The following is a 27,532-nucleotide window of genomic DNA, read 5'->3' as shown; positions in this document are numbered from 1 at the left end:
AGGAAGTTTGGAGAATAAAATAATTAGCATTGTAAACCTTTTGTTTTGCCACTGCTTTAATAACTGTCTCTTCCGTCTCCTCTCACTGCACTGCTGCTTTCTTAGGCTGCAATCCTGTGCATGCTTATCTAGTAGTAGACTCTCCTGAGCTCAGTGGGACTGACAATCTCTAGGACTACACAGTTTGTATTTAAGAACAAACCCGATCCTACCTTCTGCAACGTCCTGATATTGTTACTTTTGGATTTGCAACTGCAGTTCTCAGACACAATGTTCCTGCAGAACTCTGTTTGGCGTTGTAAAGCCTATTGGAGGCGGTTCTTTCATGCTTTCCTGGTTGCCAAATGATTGGTTGTATGGCACTAGAAAGACTGATTTATCCCCCCCCCCAAAAAAAATCCTTATGTCAAGGGATGACATTTCTGAACTGTCATCATTTTGATGGCAATACCTTGTGGACACTTTTCTGCCATATGGAAAGTTATACTGATCTTTATTTATTAGATTTGTATCCCCCCTTCCTCCCCAAAGGGCTCCTGGGGCAGTTAATAGCATAAAAACTGATGAAACCATATCCAATAATCAGTGACAGTGATAAAAGCAACAGTGCCTAAACATAACACTTCCCATTCAAAAGAGCTGGACCAAAAAAAAAAATTTGTCCACCTGAACATGTCCAGAGAAGGGGCATCATGTCCCACAGGAGGGGTAGAGTGCTGCCTTGGAGAAAGCCCTCTCTGCATTTGCATCCTCCTAGCTATCCTCAGTTGTGGGACCATGAGAAGAGCCTCTTCCCCTTCATCATAAACTGCAAGTTGGGACTTCGGGCGAAAAGTCATTGAGTCCAGTCCTTGAGTCTCAGATCATTTAGGGCAGGCATCCCCGAACTTCGGCCTTCCAGATGTTTTGGACTACAATTCCCATCTTCCCCGACCACGGGTCCTGTTAGCTAGGGATCATGGGAGTTGTAGGCCAAAGCATCTGGAGGGCCACAGTTTGGGGATGCCTGATTTAGGGCTTTGTATCCTGGTACCAGTAACTTAAACGGAGCTCAAGAGCTCATCAGCACTCAGAATAGGAGTGATGCGAGCTTTTCACTGTAGGATGGCTTTACTTGTTGCAGTTTTCCTATACAGAGCTCATCTTGATGAAGCAAAATGATAACGTGGGCAACCACCTACATCATTAGGGAAGCCCCTCTTGGTCTGTCAGGCAATACATAATGGAGGCACAAAACGCCCTGTGAGCGTGTATGTGAATGAATTAGCCAAACATGAATCCAAAGTATCTTCCTTTTATGCTTCCACAGATTCCACAGCCTCTGATATGCCATCCGTAAAACGCATGTGTACACCACAATATATTTTTGTTCACTTGTTCACCTCTCAGTGTTGTCTGCTTCACCATCTAACTGTCCACATGTCATTTAACATACATCTCAAGCAGAAATGCTTCAGCAGACATGCCTTAGTTTCTACCTAAAGGGCGCATAAATAGTTGGTTTGCTTCATACAGGAGCTATCGAAATAGAGGTCTTATTTTCCCTATAGCAAAGATGCCTACATCAGCTGTCAATGAAATAAAATAAAATAATAAAATAAAATAGTAGTTTGCAGGGAATTGGTTGGGTGTTCCCCAAATCCTACGGTAGCCTAGACTTTGAACCACTTAGCTTGGAATCCTGTGCACACTTGCTTAGAAGTAAGCCTCAGAAGAGGGATTTACTTCTGAGTAAGAACAGGAACTGGCTCAAAGCCAGATGTCATGTGCTTATCCTAATGCATCCAGAATAACTCTTTTATAACTATCTACTGCTGTGTTACCTTGCTTGAGCTTTCTTAAATATGCATGATTGTTACATGTTCATTGGCTATGTTGTGAATTAGTGCAAATTCCCATTCTGTAATGAATGGAAGCCTCTCTTTTTTTATAGCGCTAATAGATATAAACAAGTACTGTCTAATGGATGTCTTGTTTGCCTACTGAAAGAATTAATCATAGCCCTCTGTATCACCAGAGGAATCCTATTGCTGTGTTGTTCTAAGCAAAGTGAATCTCTTCCTTGTTTTCTTCCCTAGGACTAGACAGTAATGAATAATGCTGCCTCACTTTATTTGCATGCACAGTCTCTAGTGAGTTCACTGTATAATGCAGGACATTAGGGAGGAACACTGCCAGTAATTCAATTCCACTCCCCTCGCTACTGACCTAGTCAAAGCTATGTGACAGCCATGATCGCATTGTTCTGTGTAACATGTAGTCAGCAAGATCTTACAAAATGTACTCAGTAATGTTAAACAAATATAGTCCTGCTAAGAAATGAGATTCCTGTATCCTATATTATCTTTTCAAGTAGCTATGTATTATTATTATTACTACTACTACTACTACTACTATTAATTTTATTATTTATTAAATTTGTATACCCCTCTTCATCCGTAGATCTCAGGGCGCTTCACAACATAAAATTACAATATAAAAACCACAACATGCATAATAAAAATAAGAACAACAACATGTAGGGTCAAGGAACAAGTTCTGTGGGGCCAGATCCGATATTTCCTCTGACTCTCATTAACTGATTTCATGAGGATTAATTAATAACGGAAGTGTAAATATTTTAGAACTCAAACCTCCATGTTGAAGACGGTTCATGGTGATGAGTGTCAGTGACAATGATCCATAAGAATGGATACTGTACCAGACAGAGATCACTCATTTTCTTAATGGCTTTGAGTGAGTGGCTCCGAAAGAAATGCGCAGCAATGATTATCAGTCCTATATTCTCCTAATAAGTCTATCATCCTTTATCTTATTTTCGGCAACTGTACTTTTAAAAGCAATAGCTAATAATTGAAACAGTATGGATCATTTAATGAGTATGGTGTCATAGAGCTACTTTGGTGCTGCAAATACACTGAATATAAACTAATATATGTTTAAACTGACATCTGTGTGTTGAATGATTGTGTAAAAGTGTCATTATTGTTTCACTGTACCTTTAAGAGTCAGGAAAGATTTAGTGACTGGGGCTCTGCAGCTGTGGAGCAGCTCCACAGGTGTTGCTGTGAAGCTGATGATGCAGGGTATATCAGGGGTGTTGTGTGTTGCCTCTGTGCTGGGCGATTTCCCAGTGTGCTCTTGGTGGGTGGTTTGGTTGTGTGGGTGTTTTGTGTAAGCCTAATTTAATTTTTGTTATTTTTACTTTCTCCATTAAACCAAGCATTTGTTTAAGTCTTGGTATGACTCTATGTGTAAGTCCCTCAGCCAGCTCCTGCTGATGCAACTCAATCGCTTCTAACCCTAACACTGTGTAGTTGTTTTTCATTCCATCCATTGTTGTTTCTGCAAAGTGCAGTGCTATATTGATGATGATGATACTTTTATTATTTATACCCTGCCCACTCTGGGCAGCTTACAGAATATCTTAAAACATAATAAAAACATAAAGCATTAAAAACCTCCCAATGCAGGGCTGCCTTCAGATGTCTTCTAAAAGTTGTGTAATTCTTTATTTCCTTGAACATCTGAAGGGAGGACGTTCCACAGGGTGGGCGCCACTACCGAGAAGGCCCTCTGCCTGGGTCCCTGTAACTTGGCTTTTCGCAGTGAGGGAACCAGCAGAAGACCCTCAGAGGAGGTCCTCATTGCCTGGACTGAGCGATGGGAGTGGAGACGCTCCTTCAGGTGTGCTAGGCCAAGGCCGTCTGGGCTTTAAAGGTCAGCACCAACACTTTGAATTGAATTGGAAACATACGTCCCGGCAGCCACTCCCAGTCACCAGTATAGCTACCGCATTCTGGACTAGTTGTAGTTTCCTAGTCACCTTCAAAGGTAGCCCCACGTAAAACGCACTGCAGTAGTCCAAGTGGGAGATAACTAGAGCATTCACCACCCTGGCGAGACAGTTTGCAGGTAGGGTCTCATCCAGCGTACCAGATGGAGCTGGTAGACAGTTGCCCTGGACATAGAACTGATCTGTGCCTCCATGGACAGCTGTGAGTCCAAAATGACTCCCAGGCTGCGTACCTGGTCTTTCAGGCATACGGTTACCTCGTTCAGGACCAGGGAGTCCCCCACACCCACCTGCCCCCTGTCCCCTCAAAACAGTGTTTCTGCCTTGTCACGATTCAACCTCAATCTGTTAGCCACCATCCATCATCCAACCGCCTCCAGACACTCACACAGGACCTTCACCGCTCTCACAGGTTCTGATTTGAAGGAGAGGTAGCGCTTACTCTTACTCTTATTTTACTTATAAACTGTGATTGCACTCATTTGAAGCAAAATTGGATCCACTGCTTTTATAATGTACAAGGATTTCTTTGGAACTCGACTCAGTTACGTTGATTCATGCTCATCCTTGAACTTAGTGAGATCTCCGCTATCCTCCTGTCTCATGCAAGTGCGCGTTAGTTGTGCAACTTTGTATCTTTTTGCCACAGATTATTTTGATGAAGTGTTGCCTTTTTGTTCTGGTTTGTAAAGAAGTGATCAAAAATATGACTGCAGACATATTTCTCTCTCTCCATCTGGTTGAATCGAATAACAGCATGAGAGTTTTCTTAGAGCTAAAAATACCAAGTGCAATAAATTCTCATTAGCACTGCTGGGCGAAAATAGCACAGAATTCACAGGTCTTGTGGAGCAGGTGTAGACCAGGATTTTATTTTACTGCATAGCCACCACAGGGTAAAATTTGTAAGCAGGGTTAACGAGCCCTACTATGGAGGCGCTGAAGTAGATGATTGATAAAGCCCTTCCTATGCACTCCATAGACCCCGAAAGTAGATATCTCACATACTTTGATCAGCTTAAATAACACTTGTATTTGCCAAATTTATAGAGTTTACAGCTTTCAACATAGATCTTAAGCTCACATGCAAATCTTCAGAATCATACAAATGTGAAATGTCTGAAATTGCGGTGGGGTGGAGGAAATAATTCAGTGAGCTCATGCTGCAGCATAGCCCACTGAAATCAGTGGCTTTAGGTCAGGCATCCCCACACTGCGGCCCTCCAGATGTTTTGGCCTACAACTCGCATGGTCCCTAGCTAACAGGACCAGTGGTCAGGGATGATGGTAATTGTAGTCCAAAACATCTGGAGGGCCGAAGTTTGGGGATGCCTGCTTTAGGTAAATATAATTGGTTACTGCATTTCCCATTTCTTACTATTTAAATAAAACATTTTCTCCTTGAAAGTTGGCCCTTACCTATTTTTTTCCTGGTTCTTGGAGCATCTCTCTACTGGCTGGACGTTCATGATTACTGTTTGATTCTGTGGTAATAAGCCTAACTCATCATCAGCTCAGGTTGCACTGAAGTTGCCTATGTGTCAAGGCATTTGGCTGGAAGGTCTTGTAGAGGTTGCTTCTGGTTCTCGTTTCTGGGTTTTTTTGTAATTATGGCCTTTAAATTAAATTTTAGTGGCATTTATGTGCTTGTTTTTAAATTACGTTGTGCATTGCCCTGAGCACAGTGTGCGCACAAGTTGGGAGTATTTTACATAAATAAATTTGACAGAATAAAGTCAGCTTCCTTGTGAGTCACATTTTTAATTTCCTAGCACTTAATATATATATTTTGAGAAACAAAAAACAGCACACATACTAATATACGCAGCTTGATGTGGTATGCTGAATCTTCTGACTGTGTCAGAGTCATAGCTGCCAAGTTATCCTCGCGAGAAAAGGGAAAACTTGGCAGCTATGGTCAGAGTGGCTGATGCAGTTCTGGGTATGATTAAACCTTCTGCTGTTTCATTGCTGTGATGAAAGTCTACTTTACTGTTATTATTTTCTTAAAACAAGCTACTAACAGAGAATCTGACAGTGCCTACAACTTTTGCTCCTATAAAGCTACATCTAAAATTAAAGTGCTCTTAACCATCTGTGTTTAAGTCTAGCAATTAGTTTTATGGCTGAAATATGCACAGGAGACAGATTTGTTTGAGAGCTTCCTAACTTTAGTACAGCTAGATGCATTCAACCGAGAGTGGAATAATTGGGGTCATATATAATGATGCTATTCTATATATGTATTTAAAATGCTGCAAATGCTGACCCTGTGCACAAAAAAAGCACTTGGTCACAAATCAGTTTCTTTGGTGGGTTGTACTAAACAAACTGGAATTTCTTCAAGATGGTTCATGTTTAGGGATAATCAGTTATTCTAGGACTAGGTCTAGCTAAGTCTCGGTTGAAGACTTGATGCCACTTGGGAAGAATGGCTGCTACCATTGAAGAGGCAGTTTCCAGTGGTGATCACACTGCTTAAAACAGCAGTAAAGCTCACTGTGCATGTATAACATATTAAAATAATTAGATATGACCATGTTCTTCTTCCCAGACAGCATAGCCCTTCCAGTTCCTTCCTGTGCAATTTAGTTTCATAAATTACATGCAGGACCAGGGGGTGAACATTAATATTTCAAAAGAGAACTGCAATTGCTGCATTATCAGAAGTTGTACATGCCATTTATGGTATGCATCCTAAGGAAGTCCATTTGGTCCTTTTTAAAAGGGAATGCAGCAGTATCCTATACTCATCCCTCTCCCTTCCGCCTTTGCCCTTACAACTGAATAAATTTCTGAAGCCTCTCCCCCGCCCTTTCATGTATTCAGGGAGAGTTGGTCCAAGTTGGAATGAAATTCTCATAGACACTTAAGAGGGAAGAAGAATAAAGCATGGCCTTTTAAATCTCCGTACTCGCCGAAACCCCACCAGTCTCTCCGTCTCCTCACCCGAGAAAGGGGTATTAATGAGCAAGCAGTAGTTTTTGTAAACCCCAGGGTCTAGGGTGGGATTCTTCAAAAGTGGATGTATTACTGCCTGTTTAAGGGCAGTGGGCACAACTATTACACAAAGAAGTGTTCACCACACCCTAGTCCAACCCAACCAACCGCCCGCCACTGCTGCAGAGAGGGGTTACACCCTTGCAAGCATCCTCCCCACGTCATAAAGCTGCAATAAACTGAAACTGATCCCAGAACGTATCAGAAGGCCTTGCACTGGACTCCTCGACCGGGGTTTCAACAGCTGCGACATCCAAGGCACTGCAGGGCCTAGTGACTTTGTTTTCATAGGGCCGTGCATACAACTCACACCATGCAAACTGGGTGTTGCAAAGGTCCACCCACTACTTCTAGTCTGACTAGCCTCTGGACCGCCCAAAACAATTCTGCTGGACAGCTATTGGGGAGCTTACAAAGGAGTTATTCTTCACCTTCACTGCCTCTTGTTAGGTACATGATAATGCCAGCCAAGTGTCTGGCTAGGTTCAGAGTGAGCTTTCCACCGCTTGCATTCTGGTCATCTCCCAACCTGCTTCATAGGCTACACCTCCATAGTAAACCAAGGGAGGGTGTGGGTTCGGCAGCAGTGGGGCAGACCCTTGGGAGTGATCATGTTGATGCCCCCCCCCCCCCGTCTCACCATCCCAAGGTGAGACCAGGAAAAAAGGTAGAAACCTTTTGCATTTGAGATAGTGGAGTCTGTGCTTGCCAGGCCATTTAGGCGTAGCTGTCTTCTCCCTTCCCTGCACTGAAAGCAGCTTGCTGAGTTTGGGTGAGGTCATTGAGGCTTGTTTCCATACAATGTACTTACCCAAAAAAGTAATTGTAGAAGTGGACTTGTTTTCCGAGGGGTTAGAAGCCACTGCAACTGATTGCATCAATGCTGTAATCCAGAATCATGTAGCTGGTTTAAAATAACACCTTGGGTGTTAATTATTGAAAAACTTTCCTCTGTCTACCTGTTTTTAGGATTGTTAGCATCCTGGGATATTGATGTCCATTTCACTGTAAATGTATGGAATTTTTCCCCTGGGTAATTTTTAAAAATATTGTGTAGTGCTTTTTTGACACATTTTTCAAGGTTTATCTTTGATAGGTAGAAGATGATAATATGAAATATTTTCTTCCTATCAGGAATATTTTTTTACATTGTGAAGTTTTAGTGGTCTAGCTTATGTGGGAGCAGACAATTTTCCTCAGAGCATTAGAGCTTCTATATCATGAGGTCTTTATTCAGTAATCCAGGAAATATGGTGCTAAGGAGCCAGTGGTTTGTTTTCAACCTGAAACAGTCGCACTCAAAACCCTGATCAGCCACGGTGGGGCATATTAGTTTGCTTTAGACAAGCCCCATTTCATTCTAACCTATCCAGTGGGGTTGATATAGCACTAAATGAAAAACAAATTCACAAGGCATTTTGTATGCTATGACAGGCATGATCAATAATAAACCTAGCTCTTTGTGGAAGTGCCATTCTCTTAAAAGCCTCTTGTGGAAAGCTGCTCCTATCATTTCCAAGATTTTGATTCAGCACTGAATCCGAGCCTGTTAAGTGTGCCACAGCGGTTACGAAAATAAATGTGCCTGTGAGAACAGGCTAGTATTTTTCTGGTATTGTTGGCATGTTTTCACTGTGTCGTTTGGAAAACAGCTTAGGGAATCCAGTTGTGGAAATAAAAGAACTCTCTCTCTTACACACTAGAAAATGCATGCACAGGTTTGCATGTGCTCTTCACCAGCCTTCCCAAAGTTGGTAGCTTCCAGATGTTTTGGACTACAATTCCCACCACCCCTGACTATTGAACCATGTTGCCTGGGACTGATTAAAGTTGTATTGCAAAACATCTGGTGGATACCAGGTTGTGAAAGGCTGCTCTAGGCCTGGGAACAAATCACATTTCTAGCAACAACGTATGTTGAGTCTTTGAAGGTGGCTGCTTAGATATATTTGTTATGAGGTGTCTACTTATTGCTCTGGGAAATTTGTGGACTTTTTATCCAAAATTGTTGGGCTAAGAGTCACCAGCACAATTGTTAAAATAAACAGATTGTTACAAAATTGCTTCTCCTGAGAGCTCTTGCTTTCCAGTGGAAATGAGGAACACAGCACAGAGCTCATGGTTTTATCTGAAGAGCAACATATTTAGGACTTAGGTTATGAAAACTGAGGAAGATCTTGCTTGTTGGTTTGTTCATTTGTTTTGAAGCAAAGGCTTCCAATTTAGAAGCCTTCTGACGTACCTTTATAGAATTTATAAACCTGTGAGGGGCAGTTGTGTCTCCCCCCCCCTCCATTAATCAGCATAGATTCTTGGGATTCCTGGCATAGCATCTCTTTCTTCTAATTTTGCCCTTGACACAACCCTTCTTTTAAAAACTAATAATGACAAATGTATTTGTCATGGACAAATGACGAGAGCTGTTGAGACACTCCCATTAACCTTCCCAAGGGATGATATGGGGCTACTGCTACCTCTTGGTAGTCAAGCCAGCCACAGTAGGTTTGCCTGCTGAAGCCGCCTCTCAGTCCTAGCCTGTTTCACCCCATTGGAAGGTTTGAAATTCACAAGGATTGACTGTGGGATTCTCTGTCCTCCTCTCAAGTCTCAGTGCTGAAGCCTGGGCTGTTTAACTCCGCGTGTGAAAGCAGAATGCCTAATGAATGCAAGGGGCAAGGATTGATTATGTCCTGGACTTGAAAGCTGCAGTGGTCTGCGAGACAGCGTTGCATCTCGGCTTGCTATGGAAAGCATGAAGGAATGTTGAGGAAGATTATTTGCAAAAGGATTTGTACCCGTAAGCAAATTTCTCACGATTTCCTCCTTTTATTTAGAGAAAATGTGAGAGGGCTTTGTAAGCGTTGTATTCTTCCCTAACAATTGAGAGCAGACAAAGGCCTCTTTACACACAAGGCATGTGTCTGCATATTGCTAGTCATCATTCATATATGAGCCAAAGAATCAGCAGTGATAGATAATCGTTCATCACAGAAAAGCATGCACTGCCTTGGTTTATGGCCACTGAAGCCAGTGGAAGTAAAGCTTGTTTGGACTTAGTGTTATGAACTGTAGAGCTTGAGTGCGGGATCTAATGCTTGCTATAAATTATCACTGCACCATCCAACTGTTTTAACTGAGGTTGGATATGAGTTTTCCTTTACTGTGTTGATCTGCCTGCTTGCATCTTGTTTTCACGAAGTTCCATATTCTGATTTTTGTCTTATTCTTTGTTTCTCTTTCTGCCTTGTGCACATGCTGCTTCAGAGCTTGGTGTCTTGAATGTGTCAGTTTATTGAAACGGAAGGGGAAGCTGGGAAATGTTAGTTTATTCTGGTTAGTGGGCAGAATGAAATGGGTTTTCGGTCTAAGTTATGGGTAAATGTATTTCTGTAACTTTTCCTAAGGGTGCTGGATTTTTATACATCATGTATAAGGAGATATCTTTTCTATACTGCAATCTTTTGAAAAGCGGTTTCTCTTTATGCTATGTATAAAAATGAAATGTGCTTCTCTAAAGAGAAACGTGGACATCAAGCTTTTTCTTCTTCATTTAATGCTAAAGTATAATAAACCACACCCTTGATGAGTGGTGTGTGTGTGTGTGTGTGTGTGTGTGTGTGTGTGTGTGTGTGAAAGAGAGATAGAGAACGAGAACAGTAATGCAGTCTTTTTGCTGTTGAAATATCTGTTTTCTTTTTATAATAATCACGAACATTTCTGCAGCTACTTAATGTATAGAGCAATGTCTGTTTGTAAGGGGTGGAAGGATGACAGTTTCATATTGTTGACGATGTTGGAGGCCATGAAAGCCTGAGGGAGTGCCTTCCTTCATAGGCCTCTAGGTCTCTCACATTTCACTTCATGTTTGTTCCAATACAAAATAAAAGAGCACATTCTTATGTTGTCTACTGGATGAGGATGGACTTTAACAGATGTATTTGAATGGCACCATTGGCAATGGACGATAAATGTCAGAACATTTTTATGGGCTCATCAAAATAGTTTCACCGCACATTTCCAGTATCGGGACTCCAAAGACTTGTGAAACTATTTCTAGAAATTGGGGTTAACTAGGCCTTCATTGGGAGGAATAGGAGGTGGGAATGTCAGTTCCAGACACCATCTGCCACCTCCAACATCCTGGAATGTTTTGAAGATGAGGATTTTGGATTTGTAAAAAATGAGATAAAATCTTCCTTGCTACTACAAGCACTAAAGCTTCTAACAGCGAGAACAATGAGCAGTCACCAAATGTTTGACAGAAGAAGTTAATGCTAGTTTTCTGAAATTCATACTGGAGAGCCTTCTATATCTGAAAGGAGATCTGAGAAGGAGATCTATATACACTATATCTGAATAGTGTATATGGTCCAGGCCTGCATTTTCATGATTACAATATTCCTCAGCTGCAAGTCATGTCCAAGGAATAAATAAACATTTCTTTGTGCCCTTGAACACTTCAAGCAGTTCATCACAGCCTTTGAGAGAAAGCTGTGCATGATTACTAACCAATCTCTCCTCCTGGATGTCAGAAGAAATTTTAGTGAAGGAATTATGTTTAATCTCGACATTGGAAGAGATTAGGGTGATAGAATGGAAGGAATTTAGGAGCTCGGGAATTCCCCTGAAACAAACTGTCCTTTCTGTAGTTTCTGTCATACGCTTCACTGAAAAGGTAACCTATCCCTCTTTTTTAGAAAGGATTTGGAAATTTGGATATGTTCTTGGAACTTGAAAGGCCAGCATTTTGGCAATCGGGTCTGTCTTCTGAATTCTTGCAGAGTGAGTTTGCTCACATTTCATCTTGTGTCTTTTTTTGCAGATAAAAACTTTGATGATGACGACTCTGTGGATGGGAACAGGCCTTCCTCAGCCAGCTCCTCGACATCTTCAAAGGCTCCATCAACCTCTCGAAAATCTGGGATGAGTTCTGCTCGCAGAGTTGGAACAACACCTCTGGTCTCAAAGGCTCCAGGTAGGTGGAGGCCTGGATAAATCATAAGGCTGACCTAAAACCCATGACCCTAAAAATAAAATGTTTGTTGTTTTATTTTCTGTTTTGAGTGCCCATCTGAATTTGCTTGATGGACTAGAAGAAAATAACATTTTTAGGAGGCTGGCTGTGATCTTTCATAGTTTTGAGAACTATACAAAATGACTTTGCTGGAATATAAGGGTCAGGGTCAGGTCAGCATGGCGCTACATAACTAAATTGTTCATAGTATTTCTAGAGATTTCCCCCCCTATTAGTAGTGCAAAATCAGAATTCTCTTCAAATCTTTATTCATTTGCAATTTGTAGTGGTTCGTATAAAGACAGCACTTTTTCATATCTTGTCTTCCTGAACTGCACAAAAACCAAAATGGGAGAAAAAAATACCGTAACTAGGAAGCTGTTTCCAAATGGCACCTACAGTAAGCTTTCAAGAGTTTCTATGCTGAACAATAGCCTCAGCTAATTAATGTTTTAAAGATTTTCCTTCTTCGGCCCATCTGTCCATCTTCATTGTATGTTCCTGTCAAGAATACCATACTTTCATTAATTATACATGGGTCTGAATCCTTTAAGAGAAAAGGCATCCCTCTAGTTTAGGTAATATTCTGGTTATATTACCAGACTCTGTGTGTAATGAGCTACACTTATTCTTACTACTTCTAAGTTTCTTTGCCTTTCTTATCCTTAGCACAATAAGAAATATTTACACGCAGCTCCTTGCGCGTCTTGATGGTTTCACCAGCTTGTTTTGCCTGTTATTTTCTAATTTTGTTTTAATATTGTTTAACAAGAAGCATTAAATCACTCTTTTCTTTTTGGCATCTGCCAGCGACTAAAGAAGGAGCTGGTGCCGTTGATGAGGAGGATTTCATTAAAGCTTTTGAAGATGTCCCAACAGTTCAGGTAATAATAATGTGGGTTAACACGCACACACACAGGGTCCATCAGCCATAGTCAGGGCTGATGTACCCAGTCTTTCTTATCCAGCAGTTATGTCTTCAGCAGCCCAGGTCTCAGTATTGTTACTTAGATTATGCTGCCACTGCTCCCAAAGACCTTTCAGCTAGCTATGGGGAGAGCAATGGGTGGAGCTTACTTCAGCCCATGGCCAATGCAAACCCTCTTTAATATTTTCTTTGTAGATAATATATATTTTTATTTTTTTGGCTGTCTGACTGTATGTTGAGCAGGGGGCAGCCAACATGGTGCCCTCCAGATGTTGTTCTGAGGCCCATCAGCTGGATTTTGCATGGCCTGTGGCCAAGGATGTTGGGGGTTGCAGTTAAAGCTGGCGTGGATGACTGACTGCAGTTGTTGTAAAGGTTTCATCAACTGTAGGAGTTGAATATAAGCCCAGCGTTTATGGAAATATGCCTCGTATCTTAAGAAATGTCATGTATACTTTCCAGATTTATTCTGCCCGAGACCTTGAAGAATCCATAAACAAAATCAGAGAAATCCTGTCTGATGACAAACATGATTGGGAACAGAGAGTAGCTGCAGTGAGTATATGTAGGAATTCTGTATGCATTGCAACTTAACTGGCTTGTATTTTACCACTCATTTGTATCTTATGTGAGAGTGGACACCTGAAAGGTTTTCACTCTGTGGTATGGTGGAAAATAGCATATTTATGGAAATCAAAACCTATCTGTATGTCTTGGCTCTCAGTGGATGAACTTGGAGTATGGTTTCTGCCGAAATCTTTAATGCTCAGTCAGATCAGGTGCAGCAGGTGCTACACATGGCTAAGCAAGTTACGGTGTTGATCCAACAAGAAACATGCTCTCTTGGGTCCCCTTATATGGGAATGGAGTAAGCATGGCAAACTGGCAAGCAAATGGAAATTACTTCCAGAGGGCTGGATCTAAGGTGCCTGTTCACACCTACACTCCAATGACTCTGGTGGTGCTGGAGGGGATGCTGAGATTGGAGGTGAACCTGGTACAGAGGTTGGGAGTGAAGCAGGTTCAGTGCGCCTGAGTAACAAGGGGACAGAACGGAGCACTAAGAGCCTATGCGCTGCTGGAGCCCTCTCTGGTATCTGACACCTCATCCGTAGCTCCCTCCCCTTCTCAAGCCTCTGATACAGCCTGTCCCAACCCCTAGGTCAGCTACAGATAGCTCCTCTTGATTCCCGCTCCCCAACCCTGGTCCAACCACAATGTCTCTCCAGGACTCAGAATGTATTCAGAACTATTATACCTCATAAATTCTAGTTTTCTTTCTGGGGAGAGAGAGAGAGAGAGAGTGGCGGATGTAAAGAAGGAAATTTAGCTTTCAGTTCACAGGCTTGTAGAAAGAAGTTTGAATAGGCCACATTCCTCGGTGGTTCACATGTCACTTTAAAACCAATCCAGATGGGGGAAACCCAGCCAGATGGGCGGGGTATAAATAATGAATTATGATTAAATTATTATAAAACATGGTTAATATTAATCTGCAGTTTGTTCTTGTTACCCAACAGCTAAAAAAGATCCGGTCTTTATTGCTGGCTGGAGCTGCTGAGTATGATACCTTTTTTCAACTCCTGCGGCTCCTCGATGGAGCGTTTAAACTATCTGCTAAAGACTTGCGGTCCCAGGTGGTGCGAGAGGCTTGTATCACATTGGGGTAAGGAATGCAATCTACATATTCTTAGCTGTCTTGTTAACTGTTGTAACAGGGATTGCAGTGGTTTGTCCGCAGTCCTGTCACTTCTGTTTTGGCAGGGTTGGGGGCGCTCTGAGTTAGATTGCTTAACAGTTCTTGGTAAGTTCTTGGTTTAAGTGCCTAGAAGCTTATTTTATATTGTTCTTAAGTTTTACCCCTGAAGCCAAGTGCTACACCGTATTATGAATGTACCAGAAGCAGAACTTTTATTTTTTTAAAACGGAAGGCTATAATATTGCTTCTAGGTTCAAACAGAGTTCAGGGCGAAAGTTCAAATCGTCGCTTTGGCCTGCTCTTCCTGTTGGTGGTAATTCTACATTGGAGTCTGCTGGACTCTAGGGCACATTTAACAGCGCCTCTAAAATTTACAAATGTCAAGACAAGATGGAAAGCTTATGAAAAGGATGGGCCTGAAACTGACAGTACTGTACTGAGAAAGCAAGCAATTTAGCTATGCCTTCTGGGCTGTTCCCTGGTAGTGCAACAGTGACCTGCGCTAACTCTATCGCTTGTTAAAACACATACAAAAAATAAACCACATTATCTGTTAGAGGAAAAAAATGTGAAATGTTTTGTTAACCCAGTTTCTAGTTATGGTGTTTGTAATCTATTGATACAACTGAAAGATGCTGAGAGCTCCTGCTTCTAAGTAGCATATGATCATATTGACCTCCCTTTTTGTTTTGTTTTACTGTTATGACATCATTCTTGTGTTTATTTATTTATATTGTTTCAGGCATTTGTCATCAGTCTTGGGTAACAAGTTTGACCATGGGGCAGAAGCCATCATGCCAACAATCTTTAATCTCATTCCCAACAGTGCCAAAGTAATGGCCACCTCTGGTGTGGTAGCTGTTAGATTAATTATCCGGGTGAGTATCTCTCAAAGCAAATGTAAATCATGACACCAGGGAATATTTTTATTTATTAGAGGGGTTTTTTGGGGGGGGGGGATATAAACATTTGAAAAACAATCCAATTAGCATGCTCTCCAGAAGAATCCTAAATGGGACAACATTTGGCAGACAAGAAGACGGTGTGTGTGTGTTTGCAGACAAAGCGCACAAATGTGCTAATTTCCACAATGTTCCTTCATGGAACATAGCCAGACTGGAAACCAACAAAGCTAAGAAATGAAGTGATTCAACGGTATCCTCTGGGCTACCGTCTAATAGTTTGACAGTGAGCTATGCTAAATTCATAACTTGTACAATTCTGATGGAAGAATAAGGCACGTCATTTGTTGGAGACGAGGAGGGATAGGAATCGTTTGTTAGTAATCAGAACTTGCCCTGAGAAAGCGAGCATGCAAACATATCCGAATTCCTACTCTGTGTCTGAGCCTTGTTGATGATCCCCTGCATTTTTAAATTCAATTTTGGTTTTCAATACCTGAAAGGAGAAACAAATAAATCCATAGAAAATATCAGCGTTAAAAGACACATAGCTGTATCATCACAGATTCTGTAGAGGCAAAACTAGAAAACTTTTTTAGTATTTTTAAACTTTTGTATGTTTCAAAATAGAGTTGTAAATCTTTATTTTCTGTAAACAGCTTTAAGTCTCCCGCCGCCCCGCCGCCCCAAATCAAGCGGTTTGAAAATTTTATGAAATAAATAAATAAATAAAGCAAGCAAGCACATGGATGTACCAGTGTATGTGCCAAGAAAAACTGTTAATAAATAAATGAATACATTTTAATGTTCATGATTTATGCATTTAAACCTCACCTTTCTTCCAAGCACCTTAAGCTAGTTTGTGTCATTCTCACCACAATGGCCCTGGCTGATAGACTGGCCCATGGTCCCCCAGTGATTTTCACTGCTCACGAAGGCCTTGAACTTTGCTTTCCCCAGTTGCAGGCTGACAATATAATCACTATGCCACACTGCATATAATTGCTTGTTTTTTAAAAATATTTATTATTCTTATCATGGAGAGGTGCAGAGTTTGGCACTGAAACCATCTTCTGTGTGTCTGCTTGAGTCAACCACAATTTTTTCATATTAGCACCTACACTTTAGAACAGTTTTGGGGTTTTTTCTTTCTTTCAATCACTCTTAAGATTTCCCTGTTGTTGCTTTTCATTCCGTAGCATACACACATCCCTCGACTAATCCCCATCATCACCAGTAACTGTACCTCCAAATCTGTCGCAGTTAGAAGGTGAGTTGTGTTTCCCTCCCCCTTTTCTTGATCTGGTGGCTTAGCAAAATGAAATTTAGTGTTAGAATTGTAGATTTGGAATGTCCTAGAGACTGCCCACAGGAAAGGGGGAAAATCTTTTTCACTGTTTAGCAGATGCAGTTTTAGGGTCGCATGTTCGGTTCAGCCACACTGAATGTCGGCCCATAGCAGATGCTGCAACAATGAGCGCAGGAGGTGGGGAGCATCACATTTTAGCATCACACAGGGTGCTGCTGAAATTTGAGAACCCAAAGTCTGCCACTGCTGTTGTTTTATTGCTTAATGTTTGATGCTTTATTATGTTTTTATATGTTTTGGAAGCATAATGTCGGGGGCATTATTATTATTATTATTATTATTATTATTATTATTATTTATTAAAACAAGGCCAAATACATGAATTTTACTTACCAATAAAAGGCTGAAGACCCCTCTCCAAACAGAGTTGATAAAAAGTCTCTCCTCCCCCCCCACATTTAGCCCAAGGTCCAAATCCAAATCCAGAAACACTCCAAAATTCTGCAGATCAGATTAACAGTGGCGATGCCCCTTCCTCCTTTTCTAGAGCCCTCAATATATTGCCACAAGAAGGGAAATCAGCTAGATCTCTGTAACTGCCAATTTCAGAAATCTTGAAATGCAAGCCTTCTAGACACTAATTGTTTCATTCCTATATTCTGTGCAGCATCTAGCACACAGTTGGTGACAAGTGTTAAGAAGCATCAGCAGTAAATTAAAATAAAGTGGCCTGAAATGTACAAAAGTTGGTATTAGTTTCCAATTTGCTAGGATAAAAGACTTCAGTCTTAAGGGTGCAGGGTGGGGATGGAATCCTATCACTTCAACGAGGTAACACACTTAAATTAGTATAAAAAATCCAACCCCCCCCAACCCCCAGTATTTCCCTTTTCCTAATCCTAAACACTGTCTGCATTTGAAATGCTAGTTGATCCCAACAAGGGGCACGATCCTCACTTCATCACTGTATGAAATTTTGCGTGTGATTTTTGTTCTATGAGCCCAAGACTTTGGTCGAAACATACAAAAATGTGCTTCCAAGGCAAAAGGAGAACCTTCCACATTCTAGGACCAGCCAGAGGGACCCACTTAAAAATAAAATCCAACCTCACAGTGATAGGCACACAGAATATTACAGTGACTGCATCACAACTACAGAACTCGCATTGCCCAGAAATTTGCAAAAGCCTAAGTATTTTCCAGAAGCATATATTCTTCGGTAGATGTGACTTTTAGTGACCTTGGGTTAGGCAGTTATGAAGTTTAATGGGGTATGTGTATTTATAAGGATAACCTAATAAATAGTCATTTCTCATATTTGTTCATACCTTAGGCGCTGTTTTGAATTTTTATATTTACTTTTACAAGAATGGCAAACACACTCCCTAGAAAGGTAAGATGTGTGTACTGTAATAGAGGAAGCATGCTTCCCTCTAACCTCTTTTTTTTTTTGTAGGGAGGGAATTCTCTGATAGACTTGGCAACATTTGGGAGGAGTATTGGGAGGAGTAGGCAATTTCCCAATGGGCTCCATTGGGCTCCTTAGTCCTGCAGGTATCATGTGACAGCAGCTATTCCATCAGGCTGCAGCAGAGGGATTGATGGGAAGCAGGGCCACTCCTTCAGCTCTGTTGGAAGACCAGTTCCATTTAGTGGAACTCTCCTTGAACTGTTCCATTCCAGCTGGTCCTTAAAAGAACTGCATCACTTTAGGGATTGGTGCCTGAGTTTGCTTGCTTTCCCCTTTCCTCTTTATTCCTTTTCCTCTCTGCTTGTGTTGTATTTTTTGCATTGTAAATCTGCAGACTAGGTGTGTATTTACTTATCTTACGTAAGCTGCTCATGAAGCATTTTTGGCTGAGGAGCACAGTAAAATATTCTAAATTAACAAATAAACAAAAGAGGAGAGGGAAACAAGGGAGTAGAGGACATCAAATTTAACCAGAGTGCGTGCTAGCACCAGGCCTATAGGATCACTGTAAGGTAAAACTGCTGAGTAGTGTAATATTTAAAGATTTCCAAGCCAGCTTGGTTACAAAGAAGATTTTTCTTTGACCATATTCAGAAGTTGAAAATAGTTCATGAGTGTTTTATGCTTAGAAGCAAAAGGTAGACACGCCCAGGGCAGAGGGTAATTTGGTTGCCAGAGAACTGTGTTACTTATGTAATAGCTTATCCTTTTCAAAACGTTTGCAGCTAACTTGGGTATATAGATGAGAGCTGAATTATAAGAATTTGCAGGGGTACAGAGCATAAGGAGATTGTCACAGTAGCTAAAAAGATGTTGCAGTTTTCAGCAAAGTCATTGAGACAGCATCCACACTTCTTAGCCTTAAAATAGTCCCTAAGGAGATGAGACAGCTTGCATATATTGTATTGTGCTGACAGAATATGTATCTGTCTCTGGGAACTTTAGGCAAATCTTAGTCTTCTGCTGCCTAATACCTTGTGGCAGGAGAGCTCCACTTTTCAAGGCAAGAGGGGAAGAATCCTAATGCCTTCCTTAGTTCTCTGCATGCTGGGTTGAGAGTTAATTTAGGTAAATTTTATATTGCACATCTGGAATGAAAAGGAGAACAGATTGCCTGGGAGATACCATGCTTACAACTGAATATGGTACGTCTCAATTCACCCTTTCTCAGCGAGGAAGGAGAATGAAATGCAAGGAAAAGAATAAGCCGATTAGGCCTATATTTCCCATCACTATGGCATAGCTGCCAAGTTATCCCTTTTTTTAAGGGATTTTCCCTTATGCTGAATAGGCTTCCTCGCGAGAAAAGGGAAAACTTGGCAGCTATGCACTATGGCTATATTCTCCTCACTGCAAAGGATATTTCAATGGCTCCTTGTCAAATCCTACATCACCCAAATCTGTCTCTGGGGTTTATGTGATAGTTTAACCTCAACCAAACTGACCACTTCCCTTTTCCTCACAGAAGTTGCACATTAGACTCAGCCTCATTCCCATGTAACATTAAGCCAAACTATGACTTAATGCAAATGAGCAAACATTCAGGCTCCTGGAAAGGAGATAATGATCAGTATGTTGCTCCTCTGGTTGTTCTGCCGCTGTGCTTTCACTTAGCTAAGTCATGGTTTGGTTTCACACACACTGTCCAAATCCAGGCTTGTGATGTACTTTTCTAAGGCAAACCATGATCCACAGGGCAAACCTAAATCACGACCCCATTTTGGATTACATGCTAAACTGTGGCTTAGCTCAGCACAGAACCAGAACAGATGAAGGAGCGAAGCAAGTGTGATCTGCTCTGTGGGGGCTCACACAGTTACTCCTGTTGTGTGCAGACTGGACCACCAAATTGTTTTGAAAGCTTTGATCCCTGAACGTTTTGTGCTGTCACATAATCTTAACCAGTTGGTGTCACAAGCACGATACAACATAGATTATGGTGCCAGAGATGTTTGTTCCACTCCCCCACCCAGCAAATAAACCCTATTGATTCCCAAATGTGCATATGCACATTTTAGCATCTCTATACTTTTATGCTTCTGTGGTTTCCAAGTAACTAAGGATTGACCTCTGAAGAATGTTTCTTGGCATTTTCAATACAAGAGAGGCAAGTGCAATAAAGCTGACTGGCACAAATAAGGAACAACATCCTCAAAAAGGATATTGTGTAGAAATCTGGGCTTAGCAAAGCATGCTGTTTTTTGTTCTGGCAAGATGGACAAACTTTTTATGGCCCCAAAGTTCAGTGGCGCTGGTGTATTTCTCACCCCACCCCCCGGGCTGGTAAATGATGTTGTTTTCTAATCTCAGGCACATATCAGTATTGGCTGAAACACTAAAGAAGGGAATCCACGATGCTGACTCTGAAGCACGGATAAAAGCCAGAAAGTAAGTGGGTGTCTTTTCCCCTCCATTGCTGATTCCTTCAAGGAACATTGTCTGTTGTGTGCTATGCAGCTGAATTCAAGGCTTTTAAAGTCTGCAGCAGTTTCATGAAATTTGATGTCGCTTAGTGAGGCGTTTCTGTGCGATTCTCTGGTTCACCAGAAGCGGCTTAGTCATGTTGGCCACGTGACCCGGAAGCTGTCTGCGGACAAACGCCGGCTCCCTCGGCCTATAGAGCGAGATGAGCGCTGTAACCCCAGAGACGCCTGCGCCTGGACCTAACAGTCAGGGGTACCTTCACCTAGTGAGGGGCAGAATCATGCCTTCAGGAACTCACACGCAAAAGGGAGAGAAAGAGACTACTGTAGGCATGCTAGAGGACTGTATTGTTAATAATAGCTTTGCCTTGTTTTGGTATAAGTTGTTCAGAAGATTCATCTATTTTCACAAGGGGGTTGTGTCAGTTTTAAAGGTCTGTTTGCTCAGTGGTTCTTTAAAGGTCAGACATTTGCATTCTAAGGCTTGCTGGTATTTTCAAAATTGCAGTTTGTAATGCCTTTCTCTTGCCACCCAATGTTTTTGAGGACTTCACTAGAATTCAGTTTTTCCTTATCAATGCTTGATTTCTCAACCTTCATGGATTATTGCTTGCTTTAGCTGAAACTGCAAGAAAAGTCCAATTGCAATGGTTTATCCCAGTGTAGTGACAAAGTGGTAGGCTGTTAGTGTGTGTTGTACTCCCAGGGCCGGATTTAGGTTTGATGAGGCCCTAAGCTACTGAAGGTAATGGGGCCCTTTATATGTCCAGCTGTCCTTTGTCGGCAACAAATTGTCACTGTTTTTTGTGTTGAATATATGCCATATGGTAATTTATGGACCTAATAGGTATCTAAAGCCATTTGCACATAACAAAATATGTATTTTATCAAAGTAATTGTTGAACTGAAATACAATTAAGAAGAAGTATATTAATAGTGAAATACAATTAAAAAGAAGTATATTAATAGTGAAATAATTATTAAGCTCTAGTCATCCAGGACTGGACCTTTACCTTTGCCTTTACCTTTAACTGTATGTAGGTTTTATTTTTATTTTTTTTATCTTATATTTTGGAAATGTACATCCACTGTTTTTTTTCTTTGTTTTTTTTGGGGACCCCCCAAGAGAGTGGGGCCCTAAGCTACGGCTTGTTTAGCTTATACATAAATCCGGCACCGTGTACTCCCCATTGAGATATGTTCTCATTTTGCAGCAGGAGGTGCAGTTATCCCTGAATCTTTATTCTCATTTCCCTGCTAATTTCTTTTCCTGCCAGAAACATTAGAACTAGTGTGAAAAGCTAACTGTGGTTTAAATGTGAAGAAGATGCACAATGCTCATACGTTGTTGTTGCTGTTGTCCTCCCCTAGTTCTGTGGCTGCCCGGTTTCTCATGTTGTCCAAATCTGGGCCCATGGTTTGTTTTGCTGCAAACAAACCACAAGCAGAAGCCAAGGCTTGTTCTTACCGCTTACCGCTCACAATTTGTTTTTGAGGAGCGAACCATCAGCCCTGATTCAGATGTTGCGACAAGCCAGGCTCTGCCTTGTTTCCCAACAGCAGTGGGGGAAGACCAGAGGAAAAACTTGTGAGCAGCATGCATCTTGACCACAATAAAGCACAGTTTGCTTTTAACGGTGGTGTAAAGTGTGACGTATGAACCGGACCAATGTGTGGAGGCCTAAATAATTTATGTGGAAATAAATGGATGTACATATGCTGGTTTTGGTTTCATAAGTTGATTCCTCGCCACCACTGCTATTTTAAATTTTGGCTGGAATTTCAACAGAGCAGCTTCTCTGGGGCGAAAGTTCTGCTGTGCTAATGTCGTGTTCAGTGATTGGTTTGAAATTTTATCCTCAGGTGTTACTGGGGCTTCCACAGCCATTTTAGTCGAGAAGCAGAGCATCTGTTCAATTCGTTGGAGTCCTCATACCAGAAAGCCCTGCAGTCTGACTTGAAGAACTCTGACAGCATAGTGTCCTTGCCTCAGTCTGACCGCTCCTCTTCTAGCTCCCAGGAGAGTCTCAAGTAAGCCCTCACAGTGTTAATGATAACAAAATGTGACCTTTCCCCATTTTCTTTTTAAACATCCAGCTTCATTTGCTGAATTGGTACCGCTTCTGGGTTCTCAGAATTGTTGCTTGGCGTCATGTGTAGGAACTTGATCTAATTGTTCTGATTTCACATGCAACCCACAATTTAGCTTGTTTGTTCATTTTTTAATTTTCTACCCTGCTTTTTTCTTCAATAAAAAAATAATGAAGTGGCTTGCAGTAAAACGTTAAACATTCAAATGATGAACACTAATAGCATTTATTCCAAACAAAACCATAATCCAACAGTGTGCATCTGCCTCTTATCACAGCAGACAGGAAAAAAATCCCAGTGTTCATCTGTGTACCCCAAACGGCTCCCTAAAATGCCACGTTTTAATGAATCATTGAGTCCATTTTAGCTTCCTTAAGGAGAGCATTCTGGTGTTTAAAAGGCCCTGCCCCCTGAGCTTTATTCTGCAAGGGAAGCTGCAGTGGGATTGGACCATGTGGGAGGGAACATGTGAGAGAAGGTGGTCCTTGGAATGCTCCACTCCCAGTTGTGCAGGGCTTTAAAGATGAGGACCAACACCTGGGATCTGATGAAAACAAAATCCCAATGCGACACTTTGGCCTGGATCTTCCTATGACCTTTCTCAGCAGTTTCTTGTAGAAGTTAAAAAGCATGGGAGATGGAACCTTCTATAAATACTTTTTAACGTTGATGTTCTTCATCTGTTGGAATCTGTGGACAATACAGGCATGCATTGTTGTAAATGAATGCCAGGGTGGGTGGGGTGGGGAGCCTCCTAAGCCTCCAAGATAACAATTTTTGGAAGTGTTGCCATTTGTGGATTCAAAGAAAACCTGTTATTAAATCCATTCTTTCTCCTCCTTTTTAGTCGCCCGCTGTCTGCCAAAAGAAGTCCAACTGGAAGCACTACATCGCGAGGTGAAAATGAGAGGACTGGGTCTAAAGTAGGAGGGGGAATGGGGCAGTATGGGGAAGGTGAAGCAGCACCTTCCCTGCAAATGCTCCTCATGTCAAGCCGACAAGAAACAGTTCTGCTCAGTGACCCTTGTCAGGCGCTGCTAGACAGAATAGATAGTATTAGTTTAATTCAGTATGGGAGCAGCTGGCTCAGAAATGTTGCTACCTTTCATGAAGCAGTCTCAAGGTGGGAAAACATTTTGGGATGAATGGCAACACAACTCTGAGAGCAGATTAGTCTCAAGATTTGTTCTGCAGGAGTAAATTCACACTTAATAGCTTTGAAGCAACACTTGGCAAAATATTTGAATTACTGTATGTTCATCCGTGAAGGCATTTTGAGCCAGACATTGTTTTTGATAAAGATCCTTCTTTATTAAGCTCCTTAAAATCAGTTGGGATGTCTTTGTTAGATTGGCCTCAGTGCTACTTATGACAGACAGCAACAAATCACTAATATATGAGAATTTATGACAGGCATGATACATTTTGCAATAATTTCTAAGTCATCCTTTACAAACCTAGTGCTCTCCAGATATTTTGGTTACAACCTCTTATCAGCCTAGCCAACCTGCCTATTAGTCAGGGATGATGAGAGTCATAGACCAAAACATCTGGAGGCCACTGGGTTGGCAAAGGCTGATCTAGACAAATCTTTGGATTCCATATTCCGCAAGTATTAAGGGATGCCAGCAACCAGGCTCCCAGGGACACTGTGAATATAGAGAGTAATTCTCTATAGGTTTCTGATGCAACTAACAGTACTTCATGCCTGCCATCCCGTCCACAAAACTGGTTTCTTTTGAGATTGGAAGGGCTTGAAGTCTTCTTTCTAACTTTTCCTAGCTTCATATCAGGTGCTCAGAACTGGCAGATGAATGAATGAAAAGCCTTTAGACAGAGTTATTACAATTGTCAGGGTTTTCCATGGTTTCTTCAGTTTATTTTGAATGTGTTGTAGATTGGGCAGCACAGGACGTGCACTACAGTACACACAGTAGATATAGTAACATCATTAGATATAGTAAGGGATTAAGTTTATTTATACCACTCATCATAAGAAAACTGCGATCATTTGCAAGCAAAATATTTTTTTTTTAATGCAATAGCTAACACCCTCCACATTCTTCTAAAAATGTTTTAATCATGTATTGTCATTGCAACAAAAGCAATTGAGACCACCTTTTTATTTATGTGCCTGTTTCTGTTTGCCAAGAGAAATTCAGTCGTCTTGTTGTTGCAATTTTAGTAAGAATGAGTTTTCAACTACGTCCTTAAAAATAGGGCCTGCCAAGAAATAGGGAGATGAAACCTCAACTATATCTTCCCCACAAATACACTGCCTCAAACGGAATTGAGTATTCCTGTAATAGCCATCCAGAACGGCAAAGGGTATCTGCAGAAGCCTTATTCTTTTAGTAATAATAAGCTGTAGCAGCAATCTAATAGATAGGTAGCATTAACTTACTCCGTCAAATTTTCTTCTCACAGAAGCTACATCAGAGCAGCAGTATGATTTAGTTCAGAATAAAGATTTGAGTGGAGGTAGGAAAACCTATATTTTAAACAGAGCAGAGAATGGATGGTTCATGTAACTGAGAAACCAAGATCCACCAATCTAGACCAGCCTTCCCCAACTTGTGACCCTCTGTATGTTGTTCGACTACAGCAGGCATCCCCAAACTCTGGCCCTCCAGATGTTTTGGCCTACAACTCCCATGATCCCTAGCTAAGAGGACCAGTGGTCAGGGATGATGGGAATTGTAGTCCAAAACATCTGGAGAGCCAAAGTTTGGGGATGCCTGGACTACAGCCTTCATCACCCCTGATCACTGACTGGGGCTTATGGGATTTGTAGTCCAAAACAATGGTCACCACTTTGGGGAAGGCTGTATTAGAGCCTTAGATTTTTGATGAGCTTCTGGTTAATGCACATATGGTCTGTGTTGGAAGGACCTCAGTAGCTGAGATTACATACAGAATACAGTAGTTAACGCAACACCGGCAAAAGAGTACTCGATTGATCCTTGAAAGGGCCATAATCATGTTGCTGTTTCTCTGACTGAATGTGAGGGAGATCTTTATTTTGCCAAATAGGAAGGGAGAGGAGGAAGCTGGATAAAGAGCTCAAATATGTTTTCTTTAATTTGGTATGACACATTAATTTAAAAGATGTAAAAAGTTTGATTTTAACAGAGTTTATTTGTTAAATAAGAACACTTCTTATACTGTACAGTGGTACCTCGGGTTGCGTACTCAATCCATTTCGGGGTGTTGTTTGCACCCCGAACGGTGCTTCCGTGAACGTGCGAAGCACCGATAGAGCACTTCTGCACACATGTGAAGCACTCAGAACGCTTCTGTGCATGTGTGCGCGGCAGACACTTCCAGGTCCGCACGGTTCTTAACCCAAAAGTACGCAACCCGCAGCGTACTCAACCCAAGGTATGACTGTAATAGCAACCACAAGAATTAGAGTGCCTCTCAGTCCTTTGTTTTTTGTTTTGTTTTTAAGAGGGTGAATTTTGGAAGAGCATTGAACAGATTGCTTGTTTTGTGCTTGTGAGTTGTATTTTATGGCTGGAGTTTATCACTGATTGATTTCTGGGTGTTTTTACTGACTTACTATTTTATTGCTGAATTGCTGTACTGTATGTTATTGTATGTTTTCATTTCATGTATTCTATTGCTGTGTGTCAGCAAGAGAACAACATAAAACTTTATTTAGCAGAGACAGAACAAAACAATTTTCAGCTGAACTTAAAACCAAGTTGAAAAAGAGGCTTATTTAAAACCACATTAAAATAGTGAAGGTGTAGAATTTTATTTCGAAGTGAAGGTTCATATAGTACTTTTCCATTTTATGGGGGGGGGGGAATCCTTAGGATAAAACTTACTGGAGCATTTTTGTGCCTGGAATTATTATTTGGGCATAGGCAAAAGTCTTAGCATCCCCATTTCTCCTGGCAGGACTGAAAAGACTTGTGCTAAACTGATTTTCTTGAGTATCCTTATCTTTAACGGTGCATATCTCTCTTACCTCCCCCCCCCCCTCAAAAGCTTCTACAGTGAGTGCAAAATCTGTGTCTGCATCAGGGTCTCTCCAACGTTCTCGCAGTGACATTGATGTGAATGCAGCAGCCAGTGCCAAATCTAAAGTCACTTCTGGATCAGATGCCCCCTTCAGCTCAGCAGCAGCCTTGCCCCCGGGTTCATATGCATCTCTAGGTAAGCTTATTTGCTTTCCCATAAAGGAGATGAGTGATTTATATAAGGATTTAGTAGAATAAATAAATGCGTTTCTTAGGGAGTTCCAGCCTTACAGAGAAACAGTTTGGAAAACGGTATATACTGTCCCATGGGGAATAAACAGCGTTATCTAAATGAAATAGGTTTGGCATCTACGGCGCTTGAGCAGTTTATGGAGTGGCGGTGTTTTATTTGACATGATGGCTGTCACTTTCTTCGGCAAGGCTTCTGTGAATTCTGTGAGCCAGACAACTCAGACTGTGCAGCATGAGGAACAAATATTTTTCTCTGGAAAGAATACAGTAGCTGAAATCTAGGGAAGGTGGCCCTATTGGGTTGCATTTCACTAAGTCATACTCAGAGTAATCCCATTTCCATCAGAGTCTAGGACTAACTTAAAACCCATTGATTTCAGTAGGTGTGCGATGGGTATGATGTTGCAGAATACAACCTTTTCTAATCTCTAATATACATTTGTTAGGATTCTGAGCAGATCAGGGGAAATCACCTCCTTTTTTCTTGTAAAGATTAGGTTATTAAAGCTTAGTGTGGCGAAAAGGTTGCTTAAAGGAGGATCGATATAAGTGAGTATGTGGCAAATCGTGCCAAGATAAAACAGCCACTAAGTTCCACCAATGTAAAAATTTGGAGCAGCTGCTAAATTTTGCCTAACATTCTGGGGGAGCAAAATTAAAACAAACAAATATGACCTGT

At 41.3% G+C, this 27,532-nt stretch overlaps 1 protein-coding gene across 3 annotated transcripts in view; it reads left to right on the top strand.

Annotated features, from left to right (window-relative positions):
- The window catches only part of CLASP1 (cytoplasmic linker associated protein 1), a 169,945-nt gene that overhangs the window by 66,911 nt on the left and 75,502 nt on the right, over positions 1-27,532 (top strand). For all 3 annotated transcript variants that reach the window (XM_060278738.1, XM_035128785.2, XM_035128806.2), the window contains exons 9-19: positions 11,619-11,771; positions 12,621-12,694; positions 13,201-13,293; positions 14,259-14,404; positions 15,180-15,315; positions 16,539-16,609; positions 17,982-18,041; positions 20,430-20,507; positions 22,406-22,573; positions 23,481-23,530; positions 26,630-26,797. In XM_060278738.1, coding sequence (XP_060134721.1) covers positions 11,619-11,771; positions 12,621-12,694; positions 13,201-13,293; positions 14,259-14,404; positions 15,180-15,315; positions 16,539-16,609; positions 17,982-18,041; positions 20,430-20,507; positions 22,406-22,573; positions 23,481-23,530; positions 26,630-26,797 — 1,197 coding nt within the window. The remainder of the gene's footprint in view (positions 1-11,618; positions 11,772-12,620; positions 12,695-13,200; positions 13,294-14,258; positions 14,405-15,179; positions 15,316-16,538; positions 16,610-17,981; positions 18,042-20,429; positions 20,508-22,405; positions 22,574-23,480; positions 23,531-26,629; positions 26,798-27,532) is intronic.

This window comes from Zootoca vivipara, chromosome 1 (genome assembly GCF_963506605.1).
Source record: "Zootoca vivipara chromosome 1, rZooViv1.1, whole genome shotgun sequence".
Classification (NCBI taxonomy): domain Eukaryota; kingdom Metazoa; phylum Chordata; class Lepidosauria; order Squamata; family Lacertidae; genus Zootoca; species Zootoca vivipara.
Note: the sequence above shows the minus strand (reverse complement) of the source record. Positions and strands in the feature narration are given on the sequence as shown.